This window comes from Mytilus trossulus, chromosome 9 (assembly GCF_036588685.1).
Source record: "Mytilus trossulus isolate FHL-02 chromosome 9, PNRI_Mtr1.1.1.hap1, whole genome shotgun sequence".
NCBI classification, from domain to species: Eukaryota; Metazoa; Mollusca; class Bivalvia; order Mytilida; family Mytilidae; genus Mytilus; species Mytilus trossulus.
In genome coordinates, this window is record NC_086381.1 from 46,715,430 (window position 1) to 46,740,400 (window position 24,971).

The 24,971-nt window shown below is 31.7% G+C and overlaps 1 protein-coding gene across 1 annotated transcript; it reads right to left on the minus strand.

The window, feature by feature from the left end:
- Window positions 1–3,539: 3,539 nt before the first annotated feature.
- Window positions 3,540–20,090, minus strand: LOC134684678 (E3 ubiquitin-protein ligase TRIM71-like). The gene is made up of 3 exons (XM_063543981.1): window positions 19,985–20,090; window positions 5,150–6,111; window positions 3,540–3,865 (listed from the first exon to the last, which is right to left on the minus strand). Exons 2-3 carry the CDS (start codon window positions 6,105–6,107, stop codon window positions 3,540–3,542), a joined length of 1,284 nt encoding a protein of 427 aa, XP_063400051.1. The 5' UTR covers window positions 6,108–6,111; window positions 19,985–20,090.
- Between the last annotated feature and the right edge of the window lie 4,881 nt (window positions 20,091–24,971).

The following is a 24,971-nucleotide window of genomic DNA, read 5'->3' on the forward strand; positions in this document are numbered from 1 at the left end:
TTAAAACCAGTGATGCCGAATAATGAAATGTTATATGTCAACTAAAATTCCTATAAAATACGAATCAGGTTTTAATTACAGTCAAAATGAATAATTCGTTTGTCTGATATTTTCTAAGGTCATACTCATACTTGATATAGGAAAGCTGGAATCTTAGGTTTAGAAAAATATGCAGATTAACTTGAAAATCTGTTAAAATTTTCATATTATGTCAACAGTACCACTGTACTTTCGAAGAGTTGACAGCTAGCACAACCCTGACTGTATATTCTAAAATGCTTGTGTGTAATAATTACTGAGATTGTTGAATATGCCATATTTACTGTTGCAATTTCAAGCCATGTTGCATATAAATATTGTTGTCAAAGTTTTAAATTGTGAAAAGTACACCGACATATATTTTTAAAATATAACAATACATCGCAATATTTGTTTAATAGTTATTGCTCAATTTCATTCAGCCCGAACTTTTTCTAAAACAAAACACAACATACTAGTCAGCGAGTTTATTTTCGATGTAAATTGACATTAGCGGGAAAATATATGCTACACACAGAAACGTTACGTTCACTCTATACGTGTCCAAATGACGTCACTGAACTAAATAAAACATTTCTGAATATAAAAGTATCAACACACAAACGTGCCCAATTCACCAAACGTGTCTAATCATCCTACCATGTCCATATCAAGCTTTATATGTTCTTATACTGGAACTATTAATCGTGACCATAATATATAAATACAAAAGTTATTTTGTTATTGCTTATTCATTTCTACACATTTTTCAGGTATACGCATTTTTCTACTTCATTAAAAAATAGAAATACATTATTTAAGTTTTTTTTAAACCGACAGTTAAACCTAGGTAAATGTAGGGCGTCAATTCGGCTATGTTGGATGTAAATGTGAACATCCATGCTGAGTTGAAATGTAGAGATTTAAACATATACCTCGTGTAGGGATAATGTTACTTTCTCTGCGCATCCAAACCTTTGTAGCAATTCATTATTTCATGGTTCCATCAGTTGTAGTTTGGAAGGCAACATGTTTTTTTGAATTTACGCAACGTTTATTTTAAACAGCATCTATTACATACTGTAGAACGAAGTAGTTTATTTACTGAAGTTATAAAAAAATCGGATCTTACTAGCTCTTGAATTGTTTAGATTAAAATTCCATCTAGTGATAACCCTGAATAATTGTTAACATTTAGACCCAATCCGTAATTGAAAGTATGATGATAAAACCTTAAACCAGTATTTATTGTTAACATGTTATTCAAATATTGTATGAAGTATTTGGCACTTGACGTTATGTTGTTTGTCTTTATTGATGATCGAAACCTAAAATTAAATAAAAACCTGAGAAACAGTTTATGATTTGAAGAGCTTTTCAAATACCAGATAGAACTGTTGACAAAAGGGAAGTCAATTCTGCGGAAAACCCACCGTGCAATATTCCGATTAATATAAAAGGTATCATCGCAGTTTATTAGTACAAAATACTTCACCCAATAAACAATTAATTCGACTGTACTAAACTTATTTGTATGTTCGATCTAAATCAGCATTAAATACTTGCAACTGAAAAATGAACATTTCAATCAAAAAATAATTCATATGTTAAAGATTAAATTTGCTATTATGATAATTATAAATAACCGGCATGGAACAAAATAATCATAATATGTGACCATCTCATCAACTGTGTTCCCCATCAAAGAAGTGCAGTTATCTTTTTTTTATGTCATTTAGGACATACATGTACATGTATAGGTGCTAAAAGACGTGAGACGTTCTGGTGTTTAACAGTGGACACGTTTTGTCGAATAATAATTATCGGACACGTGTGGGGAGAATAGACATGTTTGAGAGTGTTACATATATTCGAGTAGACAGGTCCCAAAAACTATATAAACAAGACCAGCTCTGTGATATTTAACGCAAGTCTCCTTTCATCTACAAAAGACTAAGCAAGTACTGAAAAAAGCTATTTTAAACAACTTAAAAAAATCAATATGTTTATTTACTGCTATACAAAAAAATCAAAGTCATCAGAAACAGTTTATATTTACCTATCAACTATTTTGCCACTGTGTTCTATCTTGAAAGAAAACAAAAACTAGATTTTTTTCATACGTCCTTTGATTTCTTAAAGGGAAGTCAAAATTTAAATTCCCCAGATGAAAATAGTTATATTGTGAAGAATGTAAACAAATCGATATTTTTGTCAAAAGTCCTTTGTATTTCAAAAGGAAGTATAAACTTAACATAACACAAAGGATTGAATACTAATACTTATTAGAAATGTGTAAACAAAAAAGGACAAGGAAGCACTAACACTCGATTTTCCTCAATAACGTGTACCATGCAAACGATGTATACAGCGAAGCAACTAAATTGAAAATTAATTTCTTGTTAGACATCAACGGATTCAATCGATATAAACACACTAATTCATTTATACAACAAAGGTAACCTTTTGGAATGGTGATATATCAAGGTGTACAATAATCACATGTAGTTAAACAAAACCTTATCCAATTTTAGGGTGACAAGGGAATAGAAGTACAACCCTTGCCAAAATGAGACTTCCGTTTAATCATGTTAATTGTGCGGGATGTACAAGTTTTACGCCTTATCATGACTGAATGGGGCCATTCAAACCGATTCCACTTAAAAAGATAGTGCTAATTTCTTAAACTTTTGCAACAACTCTTCGAGGGGTCCATAGGTAACCTAATAAAGTTGAGGTTTTCGTTACTTTAATGATTATCAAGTAAGCACCAGCACATCGGATTCTAATTCAGTAGCGAAAGCTCACTGTGCTGATAATGAATTACAGATGCAAAATCAAAATGTAGAAAACGAAAAAGGATGTAGGTTTGCCAAAGAAGCTCCAATAATGGAATTATACTTAATGATTGATGTAGAAAAGAGGAACGAAAGATACAAGAGGGCAAGTCAAACTCATAAATCGAAATTAAACTGACAACGCAATGGCTAAAAAGGAAAACAAACAATAGTACACACGACACAACATAGAAAACCTAAGAATAAGCAACACGAAACCCAAATAACATTGGTTTTAATGCTTATGTAATGTTGTAGATATTGTATTTAGCTCTAGTAAACCAATATGTTTTTATATTCATATTGCCTGAGGGAAAATAAGGTATGAAGAATCCTAAACCTAGTGTTTTCATAGAAGTAGCTTGAAATCCATATTGTCTACTAATTCATCCGTTTCATTTTTACTTTCGATTTTTTTTCTCTTGCAGTTCTCGAACTATCATGCATTTACATGTAAGAATCAATAATACTGCATTCAGATGTCCAATATTTTTAATAAAGCAGAAGGTTATTTTTTAAAACTATTGGAAATATGAGTTTACATAATGGTTTCTCACATGTAAATGCTAGTTTAATCACTGAAATAAAGAACTATAAAACAATAGAATGACGTCACAACAATCTTTGATATATATTTATAAAACACGTTCAAAAATACGCTAAAATATTGAAAATATTCGAATTTCAATGTTTCAGATCTGATTGAATTCTTTCTATAATGATTTTAAAAAGACGAATAATTTTATCTGGGTCGGTTCCTGAACTGCACATAAAACCGACTGTTCCTTCACCTAAAACATTCCTTCTCCCTACAGTGATTGTTAATTCTTTTTTGATTCCCGTCGGTCCTAAACTCCGTACGATGCCATATGGCCAACAACATTTTGATGTTATTTTCTCAATGTCTTCTAATATGAAACAACTCGATGTAAGACGCAGTCTATATCGTCCATTTAATCCAAATTTCCGGACAGCTTCACTTTGTCTCACCGTGACAATGAAGCAGGGATCTGAAGTGATAACAATAATTTTTAATCATTTGATAAAATGTATGTTTCCTTAGAAACTGTAATATTTGTAATTGCTAACAACAATCGATAGACACTCTTTAACACCACTAACAGCACGTACTGTCCGTGACAATGTTAAAAGAATACAAAAGAGAGCAACACAAAAAACGTGTCACTCGAGATTGCATGGTTGTAGCATATAAAATGAAAGACTTGACTTTGAAGTTAGTTATTTTGTGGGGTAGTAAAAGCATTACTCGTGTGTACGTTTTTTCAATACTCTGGACACTAATGAATAACAAAATAAAGCGTTCAATTCTATAAGCTAGGTAAAGGAGTAGGTCCGGTAAGGACCGATTTTGGCTTTAAATTTCAGGTTCATCTGACAAAAGATTTTTACCACTTTTTAAACACTGAAATGTCTATTTCAGTTGAATCAATTAGTTTATGTGAAAGATTTTAACTGATTTAGCCATTAAAAATGATCCGATTCAAGTTCAAATATGAAAAATCTACCAAATATGCCGGAAAATGTCACTTTTCAAATGGTTTTTGTCAAAAATGAAAGTGGCCGCATCCGTGTTCATCCTCAACCTTTAGATATGTTATGTATTATCATAAAATACAACTTACGTTTCAATATTAAGGATGAACACGAATGCAGCCACTTTCGTTTTACACGAAAACCGTCTTAAATTTAACTAAAATGCTAGAATTGTGAAGATTTCAGTAATTTAGCATGACTTGATGGTGCTAGTACCCGATATATGTGCATTGTTATGTAAAAAACAGCACATATTTATGTAGCAGAATCATTCTACTGTCAAATAAATAACTAAAAGTTTACATTTTAACAAATTCGTAAACCTGTTATATTTTGGGGCCAAAAGGGGTCTTACTGGACCTACTCCTTTTGTGGGATGTACACGTATATGTGCAATAGTTAGTCGATATTATTTTACTTTCAGCTTTTATGTTAGAACTAAATGCTTCTTTGTATTGGATGGAAAGGCGTTGATAAAATCAAATTTAGTATAAAGCGCGGAAGCTGATTCAGGTCCAAATCAAAAACGAAAAACAAATATGAGATATAGTAGCTTGTTTCATTAATAAAACGTAAAATCCTGGCTATAATTTGACAAACTCTTTAACTAGCGTAACACAGGTAACGTTGTGGGGATCAATGAAATGGTGAGATTGTAAAGTCCCTTAACAAAAGTACGTATATGTGAAGGGGGTTAAGGAAAGGACATCATTTAAAACTCAAATATTACTTCAACAAACCTTCCTCAGTTTTTATTGTATCATACTGATGTTCAGGGCTGCCCGCGATCACAGCAGCAACTTTGGCCTGTGCTTGTTCGATTTTCTGTCTCTTTAATGACATTTCACTCTGACTGGTCTGAACAACGATTCGACCAAATCTACTAATATTTTCGTTTAATGTTTTAATCAAATCGTCCTTTTGTAAAGATATGTTGACATGTGATAGTTCATTATTTTCTTGCATGGACTGTACTTGGCTTTCGGTTTCCATCAATTCATTTTCAATATGTTTACTGACAAGAAAAGTTTGTAAGTCTGATGCATGCTGCTTTATAATTGCAAGGCTTATTTGAAGTTCATCTATCTTCTTTGCTTTCCGCTCTACAGAAGCCAACATTTTGCTTAGTTTTTTTCGTTCGTCATTTTCAATTGTTTGAAGTTCTTTCAATAATTCTCTTTCAAGACTATTGAAATGTTCATTTATTGTTTGCCTAGCTGTCTGAATTTCCTTTTCAATCATCTGTCTGTTTTGTTTGAGAGATGATAAATTTCCTTCCCGATTTTTTTGAATCTTTTGTAAATTTTCAGCAACTTCCCGCATCGACGTTTCAATTTCTAACAGCATGTTTGACGACTTGATGTTGCGAACAACATCGTTTATATCTGTGAGATCTTTGCAGTTCTTATGATCTTCAATGAGACATTTTGTACAACATGAAGATTCGTGTTTATGACAATAAACTTGATATCTTTCACTATGTAATTTGCAGGATTCTGCAAGTTGAAGGACACTTACAGGTAACTTTTGAAATTCGCTTACAGGAATAATACAATGACTTTTCGATGCTTTGTTCAGGGTATGGTGTTCTTTACATTCCTCACACAGCCCCTCGTTACATTGAAAACACCATGATGTTGATGGTTTAGTTATATGCCTTGAATCGCAGATGTCACATGCAGGTGATTCACTGGTCATTTTCCTGTAAAACATTTATTTGTTTTATAATTGTGACTCACTGACTTAAATATATCATTAATATCTATTAATTTCAATGTGTAACACGTTATGTTTCAATAGCATTAAGAACTGCTTAAAAATGTGAAGAATCAAACTTCATTCCTTGTTATGAAAGGGGTTCATGTTATCTTTGCTTTAAATTCATAACTTAATGTAATTATTGTTGCCAAAATCAACGGCCATGTCCATCCTAGGTTATGAATTCTGGATTCTGGATTTTATTTCAAACTTTCATATATCAATCATAAGGGGTGGTGGATACTTTACATAATCGTGGTTTCGTGAATTTTGTGACGTCTCAATTTGTTTGTTACAAGTGGCGGAGGAACAGCTTACTCTTACAAAGCATGTTCATAATTCATTTGAACAATTTATTATCAGGTTTTTGATTGTACCAAGTGTACTGGTAAAAATAATAGACAATTCAGCAAAGCAACGATGGCTTGGACACTAAATAAATCTATATTTGTAAGGAGTTTTGTGTAGCTTCGGAAGCCAATACATAGTTGGGACTTTCATTGTTTTTGGTTCTGCTTGTAAAGCGGTAGCTAAAGGTTTATGTTTTTTACAGATGTCGTTTTCTGAAAATGGAGTCAGTTGGAATGTTGGTGAATTGGTGATTTCTTTTTTCAGAACCTCAATATAGATATTACGTCAAACAATAATAATATTGTTACATGTAGCAGCTTTATCGACCGGGACAAGAACAAATTCCTTGGCTGGTTCTTTTAGTTTACGTTTGATATGAGAAATAGGTTTATTGTGGTTATTGTTAAGAGTAAAATGTTTTTATTATGTTGAATACGTATATCAACTATGTTCATTACTGAATCAAAATAAAGAGTCCAAATATTTTATGTCAGCTTTTTACCGTTTTATTCATTTCAAACAGTAAGTACGGAAAAAGTCGTGGATGCATTTATGACACTCATTCCAATTAATAGTTGACGGGGAACGGTATTAAGGTCCTTTATTGAGGCCTAATTTTAACTCTCGGTCTTGAACGATGGTAAGATCTCCTGGTATAACATGGGAAATGGATCCATAAATATATTCGGAATTACTGCAATTACATGAGGTGTATTTTTGCTGATATTAACATCTTTACACAATTGGCTATAATTAATCACAAATTTCCGGGTAGTTTTCTTGTAAATGTAATAAATAAGTGGGAGCTCAGTATTATCAAAATATCCAGGAATTTGTTCTTTAACATAATGGTCGTTAAAAAAGCCGGCAATATTTACAAAATCAAAACCTTTATGGACATACTTCATTTTAATAAAATGTTTTTTATGATCTTCAGGGCGATCAATTTTGGGAAACAGTTTATAATAACAATATGTAGGACTGCTATATGCAAATGTGTTGCAATCCTCTAAAATTTTAGTTAACTTATTTACCTGTAATGAATAGACCTTGTTAACAGATACTGTCTGTCGTTGTTTTTTTAAAATAAAAGTTAGGTACGAAATATTGGTATGATTGGTCCGAAATTGTCTTTGATTGCGATTTTTATCTACGACCATGAGAACGGTTTTTACAAACAGTTTTAGAAACTATATCCAAAATGTTAACAGAATGGGTTCTATATGTATATTACCAATTCCATATTATCATTAAGACCGAGAGGGTAGACTGTCTGAAAATTTTCAATCAAATTTAATTCAATCATTTTCCGTGATCGTTCAAACTTTGAATGAGGTTTACTATGCTGCTTATCTGCTACTTCTAAAGGTTGAACTGCTAAATTTTTAATAGGATGATTGTGCTTCTTAAGTGATATAGATACAATGGATAGGCGTTGATTCTTGAAAAAGAAACCATGAGCCCGCAGGGCGAATGGTTAGTTTTTCATGAATCAACGCACATCCATTGTATCTATAACTTAAACTATTGTGATAATATCTATTCAAAATTAAGGCCTATTCTTAATTATAAGGTATTGTAAGTGAGTTTGAAAAACCATGTTATCGTGACAAACGGTGCATTACAATAAATGATTTAAAAACAATTAAATGGTTTAAACAATACAAATACATGTTTAACACACGGGCACAAGACGTTTGCGCTTTTTGACCTGTAAAACGATAGGACATTTGCGCCTCAAATACTATGGACATTTGCGCTTTTGATTTTGATTCACCTGTATTAAATTGACCGGACATTTGTGCTCTGTACCTTTAGTCGTCTACCAGTGATGATTGTGCGTGTTTTTATGTCTTTCGAATATTTACTTTAGCTCAGTGAATATAAACCTTTAAGCACATATCAATGTGCTATGAAATGTGCTATGAAAATATTTTTTAAACTCTTTACCATAAAGAAAAATATGATTTTAACTCTGCCAGTCCAAACATGCGAGTCCCAAGCCCAGATAAAAGATCATATCCAACTAAGTTAGACATCACGTGACTTTTGTGACGTATAATAGCCGCCATTTTGTATGATATTTCCCCATATAAAATGCATGTATGCTACAATAAGGTTTAATTTTCTCATAAACCTGATCCGTTTTCGTACTTTTGCAAATCAATCCTTGATATTCAAACATAATTCTATCAAACAATGTTGGTCCTAACAGTTTAATTTTTGATTAAATTCGGTCAAATCGACATCATGAAACATGCACTTTTTCTCGTCATTTCTCCGTTGACTCAATGCTAAATTACCGATACCCATGTCTACTTTAACAACAAAATAAATAAAATAAAGAAATTATGTAAATAAAACACCAACTTTGCAAATCGATCAAGTATATTCGAACATATAGTTGGCGAAAGATACTACTTAAAACAGTTTAATTTCAGGGCAAATTCGGTCAAACATCGATTTAAAAAAGGGAATTTTCCGAGATTTTTCAAAATGGCGGCTGATGTATCATATGGAAATGTTGCATCAAATCAATGATTTCTATAGTAAGACTTTCCTAGATTATATCTAATTTTTCATAAAGAATCTCTGATGTTTCTGTTATTTTCCTTTAGTGATATTTCGATATCATTGATTTCAAAATTTCTTAATAAATTTTTTTTTTTTAGTGTGACACGGGAACATTTATTTTGACAGATATTCATCCAGGAGATACTATTACCAGAAAATAGTTTACAATATCTATAATAAAAAAAAATCTTCTTTTTTTAAAATATTTTTTAAGTTTTCTGTATATTCTTTTTTTTTCATTAGAAATATATTAAACATTCCTTTTAGAAAAAAAAAAAATTCATCCTAAGAGAAAAAACCGATGTTCAATTGTAATAGATAAATATTCTTTACCTTTACATTTCTTGACCGGACAGGTAAAATCTAACTTTGGTTAAATGTTACATCATAATTATATTGTCAGGTAGACGTGCAAACCAAAAGCAACCAGGTGACATTCAACATCCTGTCAGTGTGTATACATGTATTACCGGTATACCAGAGTTTAAATTTTGTGATATACAAAAGTTTTAAAAATGTACAAATAAATATCTTCTCCTTCCCGTGTCAAATCAGAAGAAGTATGGTTCATAAAAAACTTAAGGAGAATATTAATATTATGAAAATTGCTTTAAAAAAATATTTTTTGCTTGAAAGGCATTCAAATATTTATATGTTTCTATAATTATTTCAAAGAAATATTCTGATTCAAATTTTAATTTAAATGAATTTCGATCATTGACTATGATTTTATTGTTATTCATTTTTTGATTCAATATTTAAAGCTATATATATATAGTTATATATATCCAGGCAATGAATCGATATAAAGTTTAAATTGTGTAAAAAAAAGAGTTTTTGAATACATTCCAGCAGAGACGTACGATACGATTGATCTGGTTTTAACAATATTGTATACCCTATAATATCTATCGACAGAGTTATCGGTCCTGAATAGGACTGATATAGTTGGGTATGGAGGATAGTCATAAAAACCAAATATTGCAAAAGCGCAAGAGTACAATGTAAAAATCAAATATCCTATGATTTGAAGCTCACGTGTTCAAAAAATAAGCGCAAATGTCCTATGAAAAAGCGTTAACGTTCCGCGCCGGAACACACCACGTATGCCCTTAAAGATTTTGACGTATCAGGCATCTGAAGAATTTTGACAAAATATGACATATTCTATCTAATTTCTAGTAAGATTGAGAATGAAAATGGGGAATATGTCAAAGCCGGGGACAACAACTTGACAAACACATATATATAGCATATATTTAAAGCATGTGTTCAAAAGTTCTTACAAAGTAGTCTTAATTTAGGCATATCACAATTTTCTAGCATAGGAATTTGCGAATAAACAGATGAAATCATACTATATTGATTTATAAAACATAATTGAACACCTAGAAAGTAAACATTTCCATTTCAAACAGGATGATAGCTAACAATAATCCGATTATAAACGAAGAAACTCGCTGTTATTCAACAAAATATCCACAATATTTAAACTTAAAAAAAACAAGAAACCGACAACAGGAAACAGTAGAGAATGGAGGCAACAAAAAATAATAATACAAGGATTCGAACCTAAACCGCCAAATTCTAACTCATTAAGAATAACCATGAAACCTCGCGGCTACCAACTCATACACTATGATTGCCTATTATTGTATATATAAAGGTACAATCCATATGTGTCCTTTGTACCGATGTATATAAAATATTCATTTATACAACTCGTCTAAACATCAACCCAACAATGTTAGATCTGTAAATTTGCTTTCGCAAATTTTTGGTTCTTCCCTCGCCGGGATTCGAACCCATGTTACTGTGATATCGTGACACCAAATCGCCTGCACTGCAGCCGTCCCGCTAGACCACACGACCACCTGGGCTCTCAAAAAAAAGAGCTTTCGGTGGCCATATGTTACCTTTCCACGTCAGTTTTAATCTAGCGGCGTACTACAGTACATGATATATAAGGCATGAAGATATTATTGTTACAGATCAGCTAAATTATCTATAGTAAAGGATCCTACAAATTAATGTAAGATACAGTCACAGAAAATAATTATGTTCATAAGTACGTCTGAGTCAGTGACAACCCTACAACAGATGTATCCATCGGATCGCCATCAATGATGGTGATACATGGCTGTGTACATAATGTATATACAACTCGTCTAAACATCAACCCAACAATGTTAGATCTGTAAATTTGCTTTCGCAAATTTTTCCCGGATTCGAACCCATGCTACTGTGATATCGTGACACCAAATCGCCTGCACTGCAGCCGTCCCGCTAGACCGCTATTCATTTATATATATAAGTTAGACATTTAAATCGTAACCAATTGGTAGCCGAGAGGCGTCGTCGATATGTTGATGTTTTACACTTAAGAGAATTCATGGACGGGTTCGATTAAATATCCAGGCATATAGAAATTACAAAAAATAAAGGTAAGTTTTTATAATTATTCCATTAGTAAACAGAAACCAGTAAATTGGCCAATTCAAACTTAATGAAAATAGACACACAAAGAACACAATTGATTTGTTGAGTCAATGGATTTAGGAAGCATTGATTCTAGAAAAAGAATCCACGATAAATGAATAGATTGACGTCATCACAATTGTTTAAGGTGTTGATAAATGATACTTTTGAATTTATTGGGTGTTTTAAAACGATACAGGTGTTGTTCTTGAGTGCGTTTAGATATATATGGATGTCCAGTTTCACCTATGTACTCAATATCGCATCCCGAATTGTTTCATGTGAGTAAATAAATGATACTGTTTGTTTTTGAAGTTATATTAGTTTCAAAATTTAAAGAAAATGGCGGCCATTAAACGTTAACCTTACCGTATTGTTGGTGGAAAGACGGAGACATGTGAGTCATTTTTTGGCATGACACCAATCGATAGAAAGGTAACCACGATTTTCATTGTAAAAATGTTAGCGATGGTAGTATTCTTGGATAAGTGATTTTGAGAAGATTGGGACGTGTGGATACCCTTGGAACGAGTTTAATTATTAATACATTACCATTTCTAAGCTTCATATTTGTTTTTTGTTTGTGAATTATATTAGAAAGGAGCAAAGACTGGCGTCCAGAATATAAAGAAGCATACAATAAATTAAAATGTGTAAAAAATATAAATCTTTTCGGTTAAAGATGTCAAACGATATACATATTAATTACCCGAAAAATAAAACAAAAGATACGGTATATCAGGATACGATTGACATTTGACTGAATAGTAGAATTGGGCTGAATATTCAAATACTACTTTTTGATAAATACATGTATGCATAAAGTAATAAACTAGAGAAGTTCTCGGTCATCTAGTATATTACAAGAGCATAAACCTGCAGCACTTTACTGTCTCCACACGGCGTTAAAGACAGACAAAAAATAAAATTGAGAATGGAAATGGAAACTAATTGTGCTATTTTTCTTGCCATCTTGTTTCTTTATTACAATGAGACAGACTTCAAACAGAAACTTCTTAGGAAGACAGATAGGATGTTAGCAATATCCTTTAACTATACTTTCCGCTTTATAGATGTTGTTCATTCACTTAGTAATTCAAAATTGATGACTATGTACAACGCATATATCCCATCGAACTAGAGTTAAAGGATAAAACAAATACACTTAAGTCGGCCTCATATCTTGACTAGCGTCTAGAAATTGACAATGATGGTCGGTTGAAAACAAAACTTTACAACAAAAGAGATGATTTCAGCTTTCCAATTGTAATCTTTCCATTTCTAAGTAGCAGTATTCCAGCAGCACCTGTATACGGGGTATATATTTCCCAATTGATACGATATTCCCGTGCATGCATTTCCTATAATGATTTTCTAGATAGAGGGTTGCTGCTTACAAGGAAGAGTTCCAAATGGTGAAGTTGAAATCATACGTTCGTAAATTTTACGGACGCCATCACGAGTTGGTTGACCGTTATGAAATAACCGTTTCACAACTGTACCGGATATTTTCCTTACCTCGTAACTACAATCCCCTTCCCTTTCATGAATGTGACCTACTGAATTATACTTTTTACTGGATTTTTTATAACATGAACAACACGACATGTGCCACATGTGGAGCAGGATCTGCTTACCCTTTCGGAGCACTTGAGGTCAGCCCTTGCTTTTGGTGGGGTTTGTGTTGCTAATTCCTTAGTTTTCTATGTTGTGTCATGTGTACAAACTATAGTTTGTTTGTCTTTTTCATTTTTAGTCATGGCGTTTATTTTCGATTAATGAGTTATCTTTCGTTTTGTACATAACAATAAACATTAACAATGGCGAAGCTATTTTTTTAGGAGCATCTGTTTTAATGGGGAGGGTATTTTACTCCTTCAAAATTGATTGTCATTCTTTAACAATTTTAACAAAATTTTGCGTTTTCAGTTAAATTTATAGTTAGTTGAGAAAAACCACCATTAAACAAAAAGAAAACTTTTAATGATCGCACTTTCAAGCTGTATTCAAATGAGAGTTATGATTCTAGTCAACACACACAGCTCTTGCGAAAGATTTGTTTTTAACTTTCTGTGTTGTTTTTGTTGAATGATTAAAAGAAAACTGGCAGTCTTTAAAATTGTCAGTTTGTGATGTGGAGGTACATTTTATTTCTGTTTATGCGTTTAGATAATGCAACTTTCTTTTAGATCAATTGGAAAGTACAGGTGTAATTATGTATTAAGTTTAGATTTTTATTACTCGATTTATTTCACTTGACTGGGCGGAGTTTAACCGGTTTGCTCATAATAAACCAGTCCATCTATAGATAGGTGTATTAGGATAAACTCATCAATGAAGTGTCCAGTAATTCTTTTGTAAGTTCCTTTGATGACACTGATAGGTGATTAGAAATCAGTAATAATTTTAACGGCAATCATCCTTATCACTCACATCTTCAAATAGATTGTCCTTATGCAAATTAAAACCTAGCTCCGCCCGATCAGTTGAAATAACATTGGTAATATACTGAATGAAATACGTAGAGTTTGAAATATTCTTAGAAATATTTGGTCGTACTTTTTTTGCATATAAACATATTGCAATTATAAAAAAGAAGATGTGGTATGATTGACAGTGACACTACTGTCCACAAGAGACCAAAATGACATAAACATTAACAACTATAGGTCACTGTACGGCCTTCAACAATGAACAATGCCCATTCCGCATAGTCAGATATCAAAAGCCCCGATATAACAATGTAAAACAATTCAAACGAGAAAACTAACGGCCTTATTTATATAAAAAAATTACTTTATTTCGACCAAAGGAGGAGAAATAGTTTTTTCTATTGACGATCGAAAAAGTTCGAACGCTAAGGAAGAAAAAACAAATACTTTGTCATACTAAACTCACAGATTAATTATGCAACTTAATACTTTAAAATAAAATAACAAAGCAGGACAAGGAAGCAACACTTTTCAACGGTTCTTTACTTACGTGGGCCATACAAACGATGTAGAAAACGAGTTAACAAGATCATATTAGTTTGTATAATACATTGGGAAGATTAATAGATATAATCGCATTTTATTCATACATACGACGACAGGTAACCCTTTGATGAGGATATCGTTTGGTTTTATTTTAGTTTTAATGGTCCTCCCTTTTATGAATTTCCACTGCAGTTCAGTATTTTTGTAATACTTTTTATATGACATCTCCTTGAATTTAACTACTATATGGTATGGATTTTGCTCATTAATGAACACAGTATAGTGAATTGTAATTGTTCACGTCCTTGTCAATTGGTTTCTATTCATTTAATATATAGTTGTCTTATTAGTAGTCACACAGTATATGTTTTTGTCGTTAATTTTATATACTTCCCAACGAAATTAGTTGATTTGAAAAACAAAAGTTAAACAGTAGTCATTTTAGTTTACTTAGCTTTCTATGGACATATATGTCCACTGTCGGCAGACATTGCTTCGGACATAATGCTCCACGTTGGACAATGACAAGGAAAGCTTTTCAGACAAACTCAGAATAATTAAAGGGCACTAGCAACGGGATATGTTAACAATCTAATATATTATTTTTTGGGCTTAATCATTGATGAATGCAAATAGCGAAATAATTATTAGCTTTTAGCAGCCAGTATGGTTCAATTTTGTCAAAATAAGCTAAATAAACAATCGATTATAGCACTTGCAATTAAATAATTCAATACCATTAAATCCGTATTCATATGTATTTAGATGTAACCCCTTACAAAGGTAAATCAGTTGATTGTCTGATTTGATCAACAAACAATCATTCCTATACAGGTAAAAACGACGATAAACTTTTTATTTCATCTATAATTTGAAATTAAAAGGACAAACCAAAAGAATCTAACAGCACGAGTTTGCATAATCTATCTATATTTTTTTTATGTTAACATCACTTATATGGTCATTGGATGACTTTAGAGGTCAACTCGATAATTAATAAGATTGCGTATAGACTAAAATACACACACAACGAAAATACGTATTGTCATGCCTGTGCCCTGTTAATTCTTTATTCTAGACTTTTAATAGTTTGGATAAATGTTTTACATTGTTATAAATCAAATATGAAAATTTGATTAAAATCGGTGGACATGAATTTGACAGCTAGTGCCCCTTTACAAAGTTTTGAATATATTTTAAGATCCTTTAAAATCAATACAAAATAGGATAATGTCATAGTGACACTTCATAGAATGTATCTTAACGACGATTTGTGAAATTCTCTGCGCAACACAAAGGGCACATACCTTGTACGGCTCGGCGTTTATTCTAAAATTTTGACGTCGCTGTCAAAAGGTTCAAATAGAAGTTGTTAACTTTATGTGGGTTGGACCAAACCGTAAATACAGCATTCGCCGTCACAATACGGACTTAATCAACCGAAAACTTTATGATTTGAAAGCATCGACAATTTTAATATCGACTGTATATGTTTGAAAAAAGGATTCAACCATATTGCAATAACACATGTTTTATAGAAAGACAATAGCATGGCCAATACAAATAGATTTAAAAAGAAACCAAGATAGAAATCAAAACCATACTGCAGTTTGAGGAACACGAATCTTATTTAATCAAGGGTTGGATTAAGGTGCACTAAAATGGTAAGCATATTCTGTTTCATTAGTGACATTTTTTAATCTGCTCTTGAAAATCATAATTTTGGCAATAAGTCGAAACTTGGGATATCATACGGGTTCAAAAAAAGTAGGACAGAACTGCGACTTCGACAAATGGAACATATCGTTCTTATTTACGAAATATATGTTAAACCGTTGAGTTGTGATTCTGTTTTTAATACCTTCAATACCTTGAATGATAAATACTCACAAAGTATACACTTCAATTGGATTATTATAAAAGTTAAATCCTTCATCTATATCAATTAAGTTAATTTGTAAGTAGTAAAAGAGGGAATAAGTTTGATGTCTTCGATGTTAATAATAACTTCTAAAAACGTCTTGAAAGCAAGATGTCTTTTGGTAGTTATCAAAGGTACTAGGTAATGATTTGATTCGCCAGACGTGCGTTTCGTCTAAATAAGACTGATCAGTTACGATCAGATAAAAAAAGTTATAAAGCCAAACAAGTACAAAGTAAAACATAACCAACTAAATGCAATTTGTTAATGAAGTGTTTTCTTCCTGACTAGTACAACCATGAAGCGACAACATAAAGTGTCACAGGCCCATATATAGTTGTTTGTTTAATCTTTATCTTCAAGATATGGTGAATCGGCCGTATCTTCCTGGAATGCATTTACGTTTTATGAAATTAGCTGCACAACATATAAAAGACACATCCTTTGTAAGACTCGGCGTTCATTCTAAAAAAACGTCGCTGTCAAATGGTTTTAATAAGAGATGTTGGCTTTACGTCGGTGAAATCAAACCTAAAAAAACAACGAATCCGTCACAATACGGACGACTTCATCAACCGAAACTTAATGATTTGAAAGCATCGAGTATAAATTCCTGCAACTTATTATCAATTACGTTGTGATTATTCTATCAAACTTGAAGCATACGGATAGAAATAAAATAGCATCTCAGTTACTTACTAATATAGTTGTTAAACATCTTTTATTAATACTTATATTTATTCTTCCAACAATTATGTGACATTGTATGATAACATCAATGATTCAAACATTTAGGTAATTCAAGACACAATTCACTCAAAAATATTTTGGCTACTCGTCGCCAGGCAAACTAAATTTGCAACAGTAAAACTACCGATGGACTTCCTTAAAGCTTCAAATACAATACAGTTATCTCTTAATCTCTTAATTGTTTCTCGGAAATTAAACACTAAGAAGTCGAAACAAATTGTTGTTTTTGCACAAAAGTATTATCCAATCAAGCAAGTTTAGGGAAGACAAAATTGGCAATGCCCAGTTAAGCGCAGAGCATGACTTTTTGGCGAATTGAAAGGACATTTAAAACATTGGTGTAAATATCGGACATTTTGGCGCCAAAGTATTTTAAAACAATTTAACGGCAAGAACGGGAGCGATTACGTTGATTTTTTTGGTGTTAAAACAAATCAATATTACAAGGTCACATTTCAGTTATATCGAAAAGTATGAATTTCTTGTACTATAAAACCATTTGTTTAACCGATTGCATCTTTTTCAAAACTGTTAATATCAGGAATATAATTAGCAAATAATCCATGAGCGGCTTTTTTCATTTGTTTTTAGCAACGGAAGATATCCATATTTAACATTTTACAAATCTTTATAAAGCCTGATTACAAGTTCAAGAATTTGTTTTAAATTTACTTTGAATAAAATTGATACAGGGACTATTTACACACGAACACCAGTTTTACCAAGATCCAACGCAGCCATGAATAAATTATTTCATTATGTTTCGTTGTTTGTGTTTTATTATTTGACACCTTCATTGTTTTACGTTAATATGCCAATAAGGAAAATATGCCTTATTTTCAATGATTTCATTGAAAAAATATTTGAAAACCAATATTTGACCAACACACATTTTCATTGTGTTCCGAAGTCTCCTTTGTTGTGACTCTCGAATTGATCAGTATAAAATAATATTTCCTTGTGATCAAATGATAACATCAAACCGTTCATACGATTATTTATTTCTTAGAAATCTCATATGATTTGTCAACTTCAATCCTGCATTTTGTTATGAATGAAATGTGGGCAATGTGTTAAAATACTTAGCTCTTTAATTCTAGGAACACAATATACTGGTCGATATAAGGCTAATTGAAAAATGCCGAACATTTTCATTAAGTTATCAAACGTTTGAGAGATGGTAAAAGGCGGTATAGATCTGCTTTTATTCCAAATGTAATGAATGTATAGCATTATACGCTTAATGTAATTTCACTGAATACCTCTATCATGGTACACTATCAGTCTTGTTGTTTTTCCTTAAATGAAAATAAATTGACTGATAGGTGATTGCAAATTTTGATACTGATTAGCAATATGTGTAAGATTGTTTATTTGTAAAAGTGAGTAATTGCATTATTGTAATTGATCAAACAAATGTTTGAAAGAATCAATTTGTCGACATAGTCATTTTACTCCTATAAGAGAAAATTGTGTACTGTAATAATGGTGAAATTTTTATCTTTTATACAAGCAACACAAAACAATAAATAAATAAAACAAGTGCGGTTATCTTTTTTTTTCTATATCATGAAACTTATCTTTCCATATCTTATTTCAAAATTCTATCTCATGGATTCTTTTTGGTCTCTAACATTTGCATTTTCATGAACAACCTATGCAAATTTGGGCAATTTTGCACATATAAGAGCTTGAAAAAAGCACGGTGACCCATACTTTTTATTCTATTTTTGTAAATTTGGCAAAGTGATAAGTAAATTCTATTCCGACGAAACATGACCGACCATCCAACTTCACCTATCAACACACGGTCTCGAGCTTTATGGGTTTATGCGAGTTGATCTGTTTGTGTTGATCAACTTGATTGAGCTTCGCGATCTATTGAGTGTATCTTAACATTGGTTAACTTCTGTTGCGTTAAACAGATTTAAAAGTATTGGAATTTCGTTTTTTACTATGCATTGTAATTGTGCTTTAATAAATATTCAATTAACTAAGAAATGATAAAAATGAATTTAAACTGCACAATAGACAACAAGCATGAACATTAAGAATTTCATTGAGTTAACTTGTAAACGAGGGACGAAAGATACCAAAGGACAGCCAAACTCGAAAATAAACTGACAACGCCATGGCTAAAAAGGAAAAAGACAAACAGACAAACAACAGTACACATGACACAACATCGAAAACTAAAGAATAAACAACACGAACCGCTCCAAAAACAAGGGATGATTTCAGGTGCTTATAACATGTATAATTAATAAATACATTTCAAGAATATATCTTAATAGATATAGGAAGATGCGGTGTGAGTGCCAATGAGACAAATCTCCATCTAAATAACAATTCAAAAAAAATAAACCATTATAGGCCAATGTACGGCCTTAAAGCTATTTTGAGCATTTATTTTTTAAGGACTTTCCGTTTTAAGTTTTCCTCGTAGTTTTGTAATTTTACTTCTGGTCGTTCCCGAGCCCACAATTTTAGACCCGCATTTAGTTAATATGTGAATTCTTAGGTATTAAAATACATACAAAGGTGATATACTTGTATTTAAATCATCAATTGATGTATCAAATTAATCAAATTAATATAATAACAAAATGAAAAATCAAAACGGAAAGTACTTTACATAACCTAAATCTCGAACACATTAAACGATTAGAAAACGACTCTCATAGTCATCATTATGACTTGGCACAGGCATTTCCCAGTGTAAAAAAGTATCACTTATTCTATTTCTTAACACTAATAACACTTACAAAACAGCAGATATCTAGGGTGAACAAAGACGAAAATTAGTTTAAACTTTTCACCAGCTACGTTTAATGTCCTTGTTTTTAAAATAAAGGCAAGGATAAACATCCGTATAAAACGGGAGGTATCAAAATATCTTAATCCAAATAAGTTAGTTTCCGACGAAAGATAACATAACAAAACGGATGAGACAATTGATGTTTAAAATTCATTTTAAGGAGTATGGGAAAATGGGAGTTATTTAACCTTCATCATTGTTCATCAAACTTTCATAGTTAGTTTACATTTGAAAAATATAGAACTAAACACACAGACACGAAATCCTCATCAACGGAACATGCGTTCAAAACAAAAATATTTTTTCATGAAGCTGCTTTTCATTACCGACTATACGGTATTGGGTTTTCTCATTGTTGAAGAAAGTATTGTCATCTATAATTGGTCAAACTTATTCATCTAAACTTTGTCATGAATTTTTAACTGGCAATCATATCATACTTCCTTATTTTCAATAAAAACAAACGAAAAAGCATACGAAAACAATACCAGTCACTACAACTATTTATAAAATACTGTTATTATACTACATTCTAAAGAAACCAAAACACACGTAAACATCAATTTTTGATGGACGCCGGATGTAATATTATTACAAATAAAATGTTATTTCTAACAGCAAAGAGCTAACATGTCCCCATTCTATGTTTCTATACATTACATTATAACATTCTCTTTCTTTAAATCTAAAATATTTCAAAAATATTTTCCTAACGGATAGTCGATGCCTTCCAGGAAAGACCCTTTTGTTTAGTGTGAACCTGTATCCGACGACAATGCACAAAACTATCACAGGAAAAGGGAAGTCGGACCTCGCCTACTATAACTAGAGAGTTTAGATAAAATAATATAAATACTTCAGTTATATATTTTTCTTACACAGTGTGAAAATAGCATAACACTTAGAGAAACATATATATCTACATTTTAAGTCATGCCCGTACGAAACGACAGTTAGGAGATGACAAACTAATCAACCATTCCTACTTATACGATGTACAAAATGTACCAGGATGACATACCAGGTTCGAAATTCTCTGATTGGACCATACGCCTATTACACATAATGTTTATACAATATTTGCCCGCTTTTTTTTCGAACACTCAATAACATGAATAATCAGAATTTAAAAAAAAACATCAGGAAAGGCAGATATCGTGAATTTTTTTAATTTGATCAGACAGTAGTATGGTAGGCATGGCTGTAGTTAATAAAGGATCAATTATGATCTTGGTACAAAAATCGACAACATGTGTGTTGCGTCAGTATAAATAGCTGAACTATAAAAGCAGAACAAATTATAGGTCCATGATTTTGTTTTTGAGATATAAATAATTGAAATAGTTGCAGGAAATGATTTTCTCTGTAGTTTTTTAAAATGCATCAAACATTGGAACATATTTTCTCTCGAAAACTATGAAAAATAAGAAGTTTTTCATAAGATGTTGAAAAAGACTTTTAATACTATATGTAATAAAAAAAAAAAAAAAAAAAGAAAAGTAGGGGTTAAAATATTGTCACTACAAAGATAACACCGAGGATTCTAAATGATTGACAAAAAGTAAAAAAAAACATGAGTAGCAAACTTCCTGAAAGACATCATTTTGCTTTAAATTCTAACCCGTATCCTAGAAATTCAATGTTTAATCTTTGATTTCATCCCTTCAATAATGATTTCTGCAATGCGAGATATTTGATAAGGTTCATCATTTGAACTACACAACAATACGACAGTACCTTCACCTAATAAATTTCTTCTCCCTACAGAGATTTCAAACTCTTTTTCGATTCCTTTTTTTCCAAATTTTCTTACTATACTGAATGACCAACAGCATTTTGGTGTCTTTTTCTGAGTATCCTCTAATATAAAACCACGTGTCGTAATGCACAGTCTATATTGCCCATTTAATCCAAATTTCAAGGCATCATTCGCTGGTTTCACAGTGACAATGAAACACGAATCTGAAATGAAAAACAAAAAATCTTCAGTGCATTCCTATGAGAAAAAAAGATTCCTTTGAAATAAAAAATCGTTATCATAATGCAACAGAGTGATTTTTTTTAATATTTTGTATAATGTAAATCTATTTAAGGTAGCATTACACTCTAACAATGATTTTTTGAAGGTATTTTATATAACATAATTTTGAAGTAAGTACAGTATTATTCTGCACAGTTTGTAAACATTCATAATCTAAATATGTAGCCATTTGAGATGGGCAAATATGTCAATTATCTGTTGATACCAGGGTCCAACTTAAGTCCCTGGCTACGAAAAAGATATTGTGGTCTTATCTCATTGTATTGCAAACAAGAAAGTGTCCCGTAAACGCCGCCGTAGCTGCCGCCGGGTCACCATCCCTATGTGGAACTTTTTGCGACAACAGTCGCAGGCTCGACAAATACGATGGATAAGAGTGTGAAAGCATATTTCAAAGCCTCTTACTGCATGTACAAATTCTTCTCTTTTTGACCAATTTTAAGGTTATTAATATGTGAAATTGTTCAAGTGTATCTTATTAAAAAATCATGTGGGAAGTCTTTTTTCAGGAAGGGAATGTTCTAGTTCTTTTTATTAATATGCACAATTTCAATGTTTTAGCTAATTTCAATCATAGTGTATTTCTTTTTATAATACAAATGAAAATTTTTCTTTATAGTAAAAATGTTAAATATTGATTTATATATTGAATTCCATGTAAGTGTTGGGAAGTGCACACTTAATACAAAAATTATAGCATAAGAGCACCAAAGACGCAAAGTGTGTTGTTCTATTGATAAAGTAATAGTTTCAAAACACTCCAGGGGTGTTCCAAGTGAAATTTTGATATTTATGTTTCAATTCAAGGGGTTCTAAGGAGGATATTCAGTTTTTTTGGTGATTTTTCAAATCAACTTTTTATGAGAATTGTTAGCAAAAAATGAAAATAAAAACCTTTGGTTTGACTTTGATATATGTGATAAAAGGGAGTATTTACTACAGAACTGTAGTGTTTTTGAATAATTTGTATCTAAAAGAGGGACGAAAGATACCAAAGGGACAGTCAAAATCGTAAATCTAAAACAAACTGACAACGCCATGGCTAAAAATGAAAAAGACAAACAGAAAAACAATAGTACACATGACACAACATAGAAAACTAAAGAATAAACAACACGAACCCCACCAAAAACTAGGGGTGATCTCAGGTGCTCCGGGAGGGTAAGCAGATCCTGCTCCACATGCGGCACCCGTCGTGTTGCTTATGTGATTACAAATCCGGTAAATAGTCTAATTCGGTAGGTCAAATTCATAGGTTTCCAAAGCATAAAGGTGAAATGAGCTATGACACCAAACAGTTGAATCAATATCTTATTACTGGAGGTCTATATAAAAAAATCTGAGACTCAGTTTTGTATATAAAAAAGAAGATATTGTAATTTGTTTATGGTTGATTAAAGGAATGGAAACAAATGTTTATTTGACCTGTACCCATGGTGTCACCAGAAATATATTATATTTCATCGTTATAACTATTGGAAATCAAATCTCTGGAAGATTATCTTTCTATAAAATACACAAATATTAAGCTTTATTTGTTAGAAAGGAAGAGAAAGATGATGTTTAAAAACTATGAGTGTCAATTTTAAGTTTGTTTCCTAACTGTGTATTACTACCAAAGTAGTTTGATAATAGATAGGAATACGGAAAGAACTCTTGTGCAGTGTCTACGAGTGACGAAAGGTATAAAAGTTGCAACAGTTTTTGTCAAGAAGTCGCAGAAGTCACATCTCATGTGCTATGTAGTCATTCGGGATGTTTATTTACTTAGCGAACATCGTTAGGAGTCGTTAATTGTCATAACTAATTCGTAATTATTCATAACGAAACGTAGATAGATTGTAGCTATTATATTAAGCCTTATATAAACAGTAACATTTCCGTGCTATTCACTTCAAAATTCGTGTAAACCCCGTAAAATGCACGTTAGTTACTAGTAGATAACTTAGACAACTATTAAGAAATCGGACAATATTTCAGTATAATTGAAAAATGTCATAATAAACCATTGTCTTTTTCATTTTTTGCCATTGCGTTGTCAGTTAATTTTAGATTTATAAGTTTGACGGACCCTTTCCTATCTTTCTTTCTTTATCGAAACGTGAAAATCTCGTTATTTTTAAAAATCATAACAACTCTTAAAATACTATGTGGTTAAATCGGAAGGATCGTGAATTGGTGTGATTCGTAAGTTAAATCCATGTTTATAAAAGGACTATTGAAGAAGGGACATTATAAAAAATCATCAAAGATTGTTTCAACAAACCTTCCTCAGTTTTTATCGTTTCATAATGATGACCAGGGTAGCCCTCAGTGACAATATCAACCTTTGCCTGTGTCTTTTTGTTATTCTGTCTCACTAATGCAATATCACTTTGGCTGGTCTGAACAACAATTTGCCAAAATTTACTTATATTTTCGAGACATTTCATCATATCATTGGTTTGAAAAGAGATGATGACATCTGAAAGTTCATCGTTATTTTGTATGGACTGTATGAGAATTTCTGATTCCATCAGTGCATGTTCAATCTGCTTGCTGAACAGATACGTTTGAAGGTCGGATTCATGCTGCTTTAGTTTTGAAAGATTTTTTTGAAGTTCATCGATCTCCTTTTGTTTACGCTCTACAGATGCCACAATTTTGCTGATTTTCTTTCTTTCATTATTTTCGATTATATGGAGTTCTTTCAATAATGTTCCTTCAAGACGATCGAAGTGGTTATGAACCGTATGTCTAGCTTTCTGAATTTCTTTTTTAATTGTCTGTCTTTGTAGTTTTAAAGACGATAGATTTCCTGCGCGATTCTTTTGAATTCTTTGTAAATCAGCAGTAACTTCCCGCATTGAATTTTCGATTTCTAACATCGTGTTGGACGACTTTATCTTGCAGA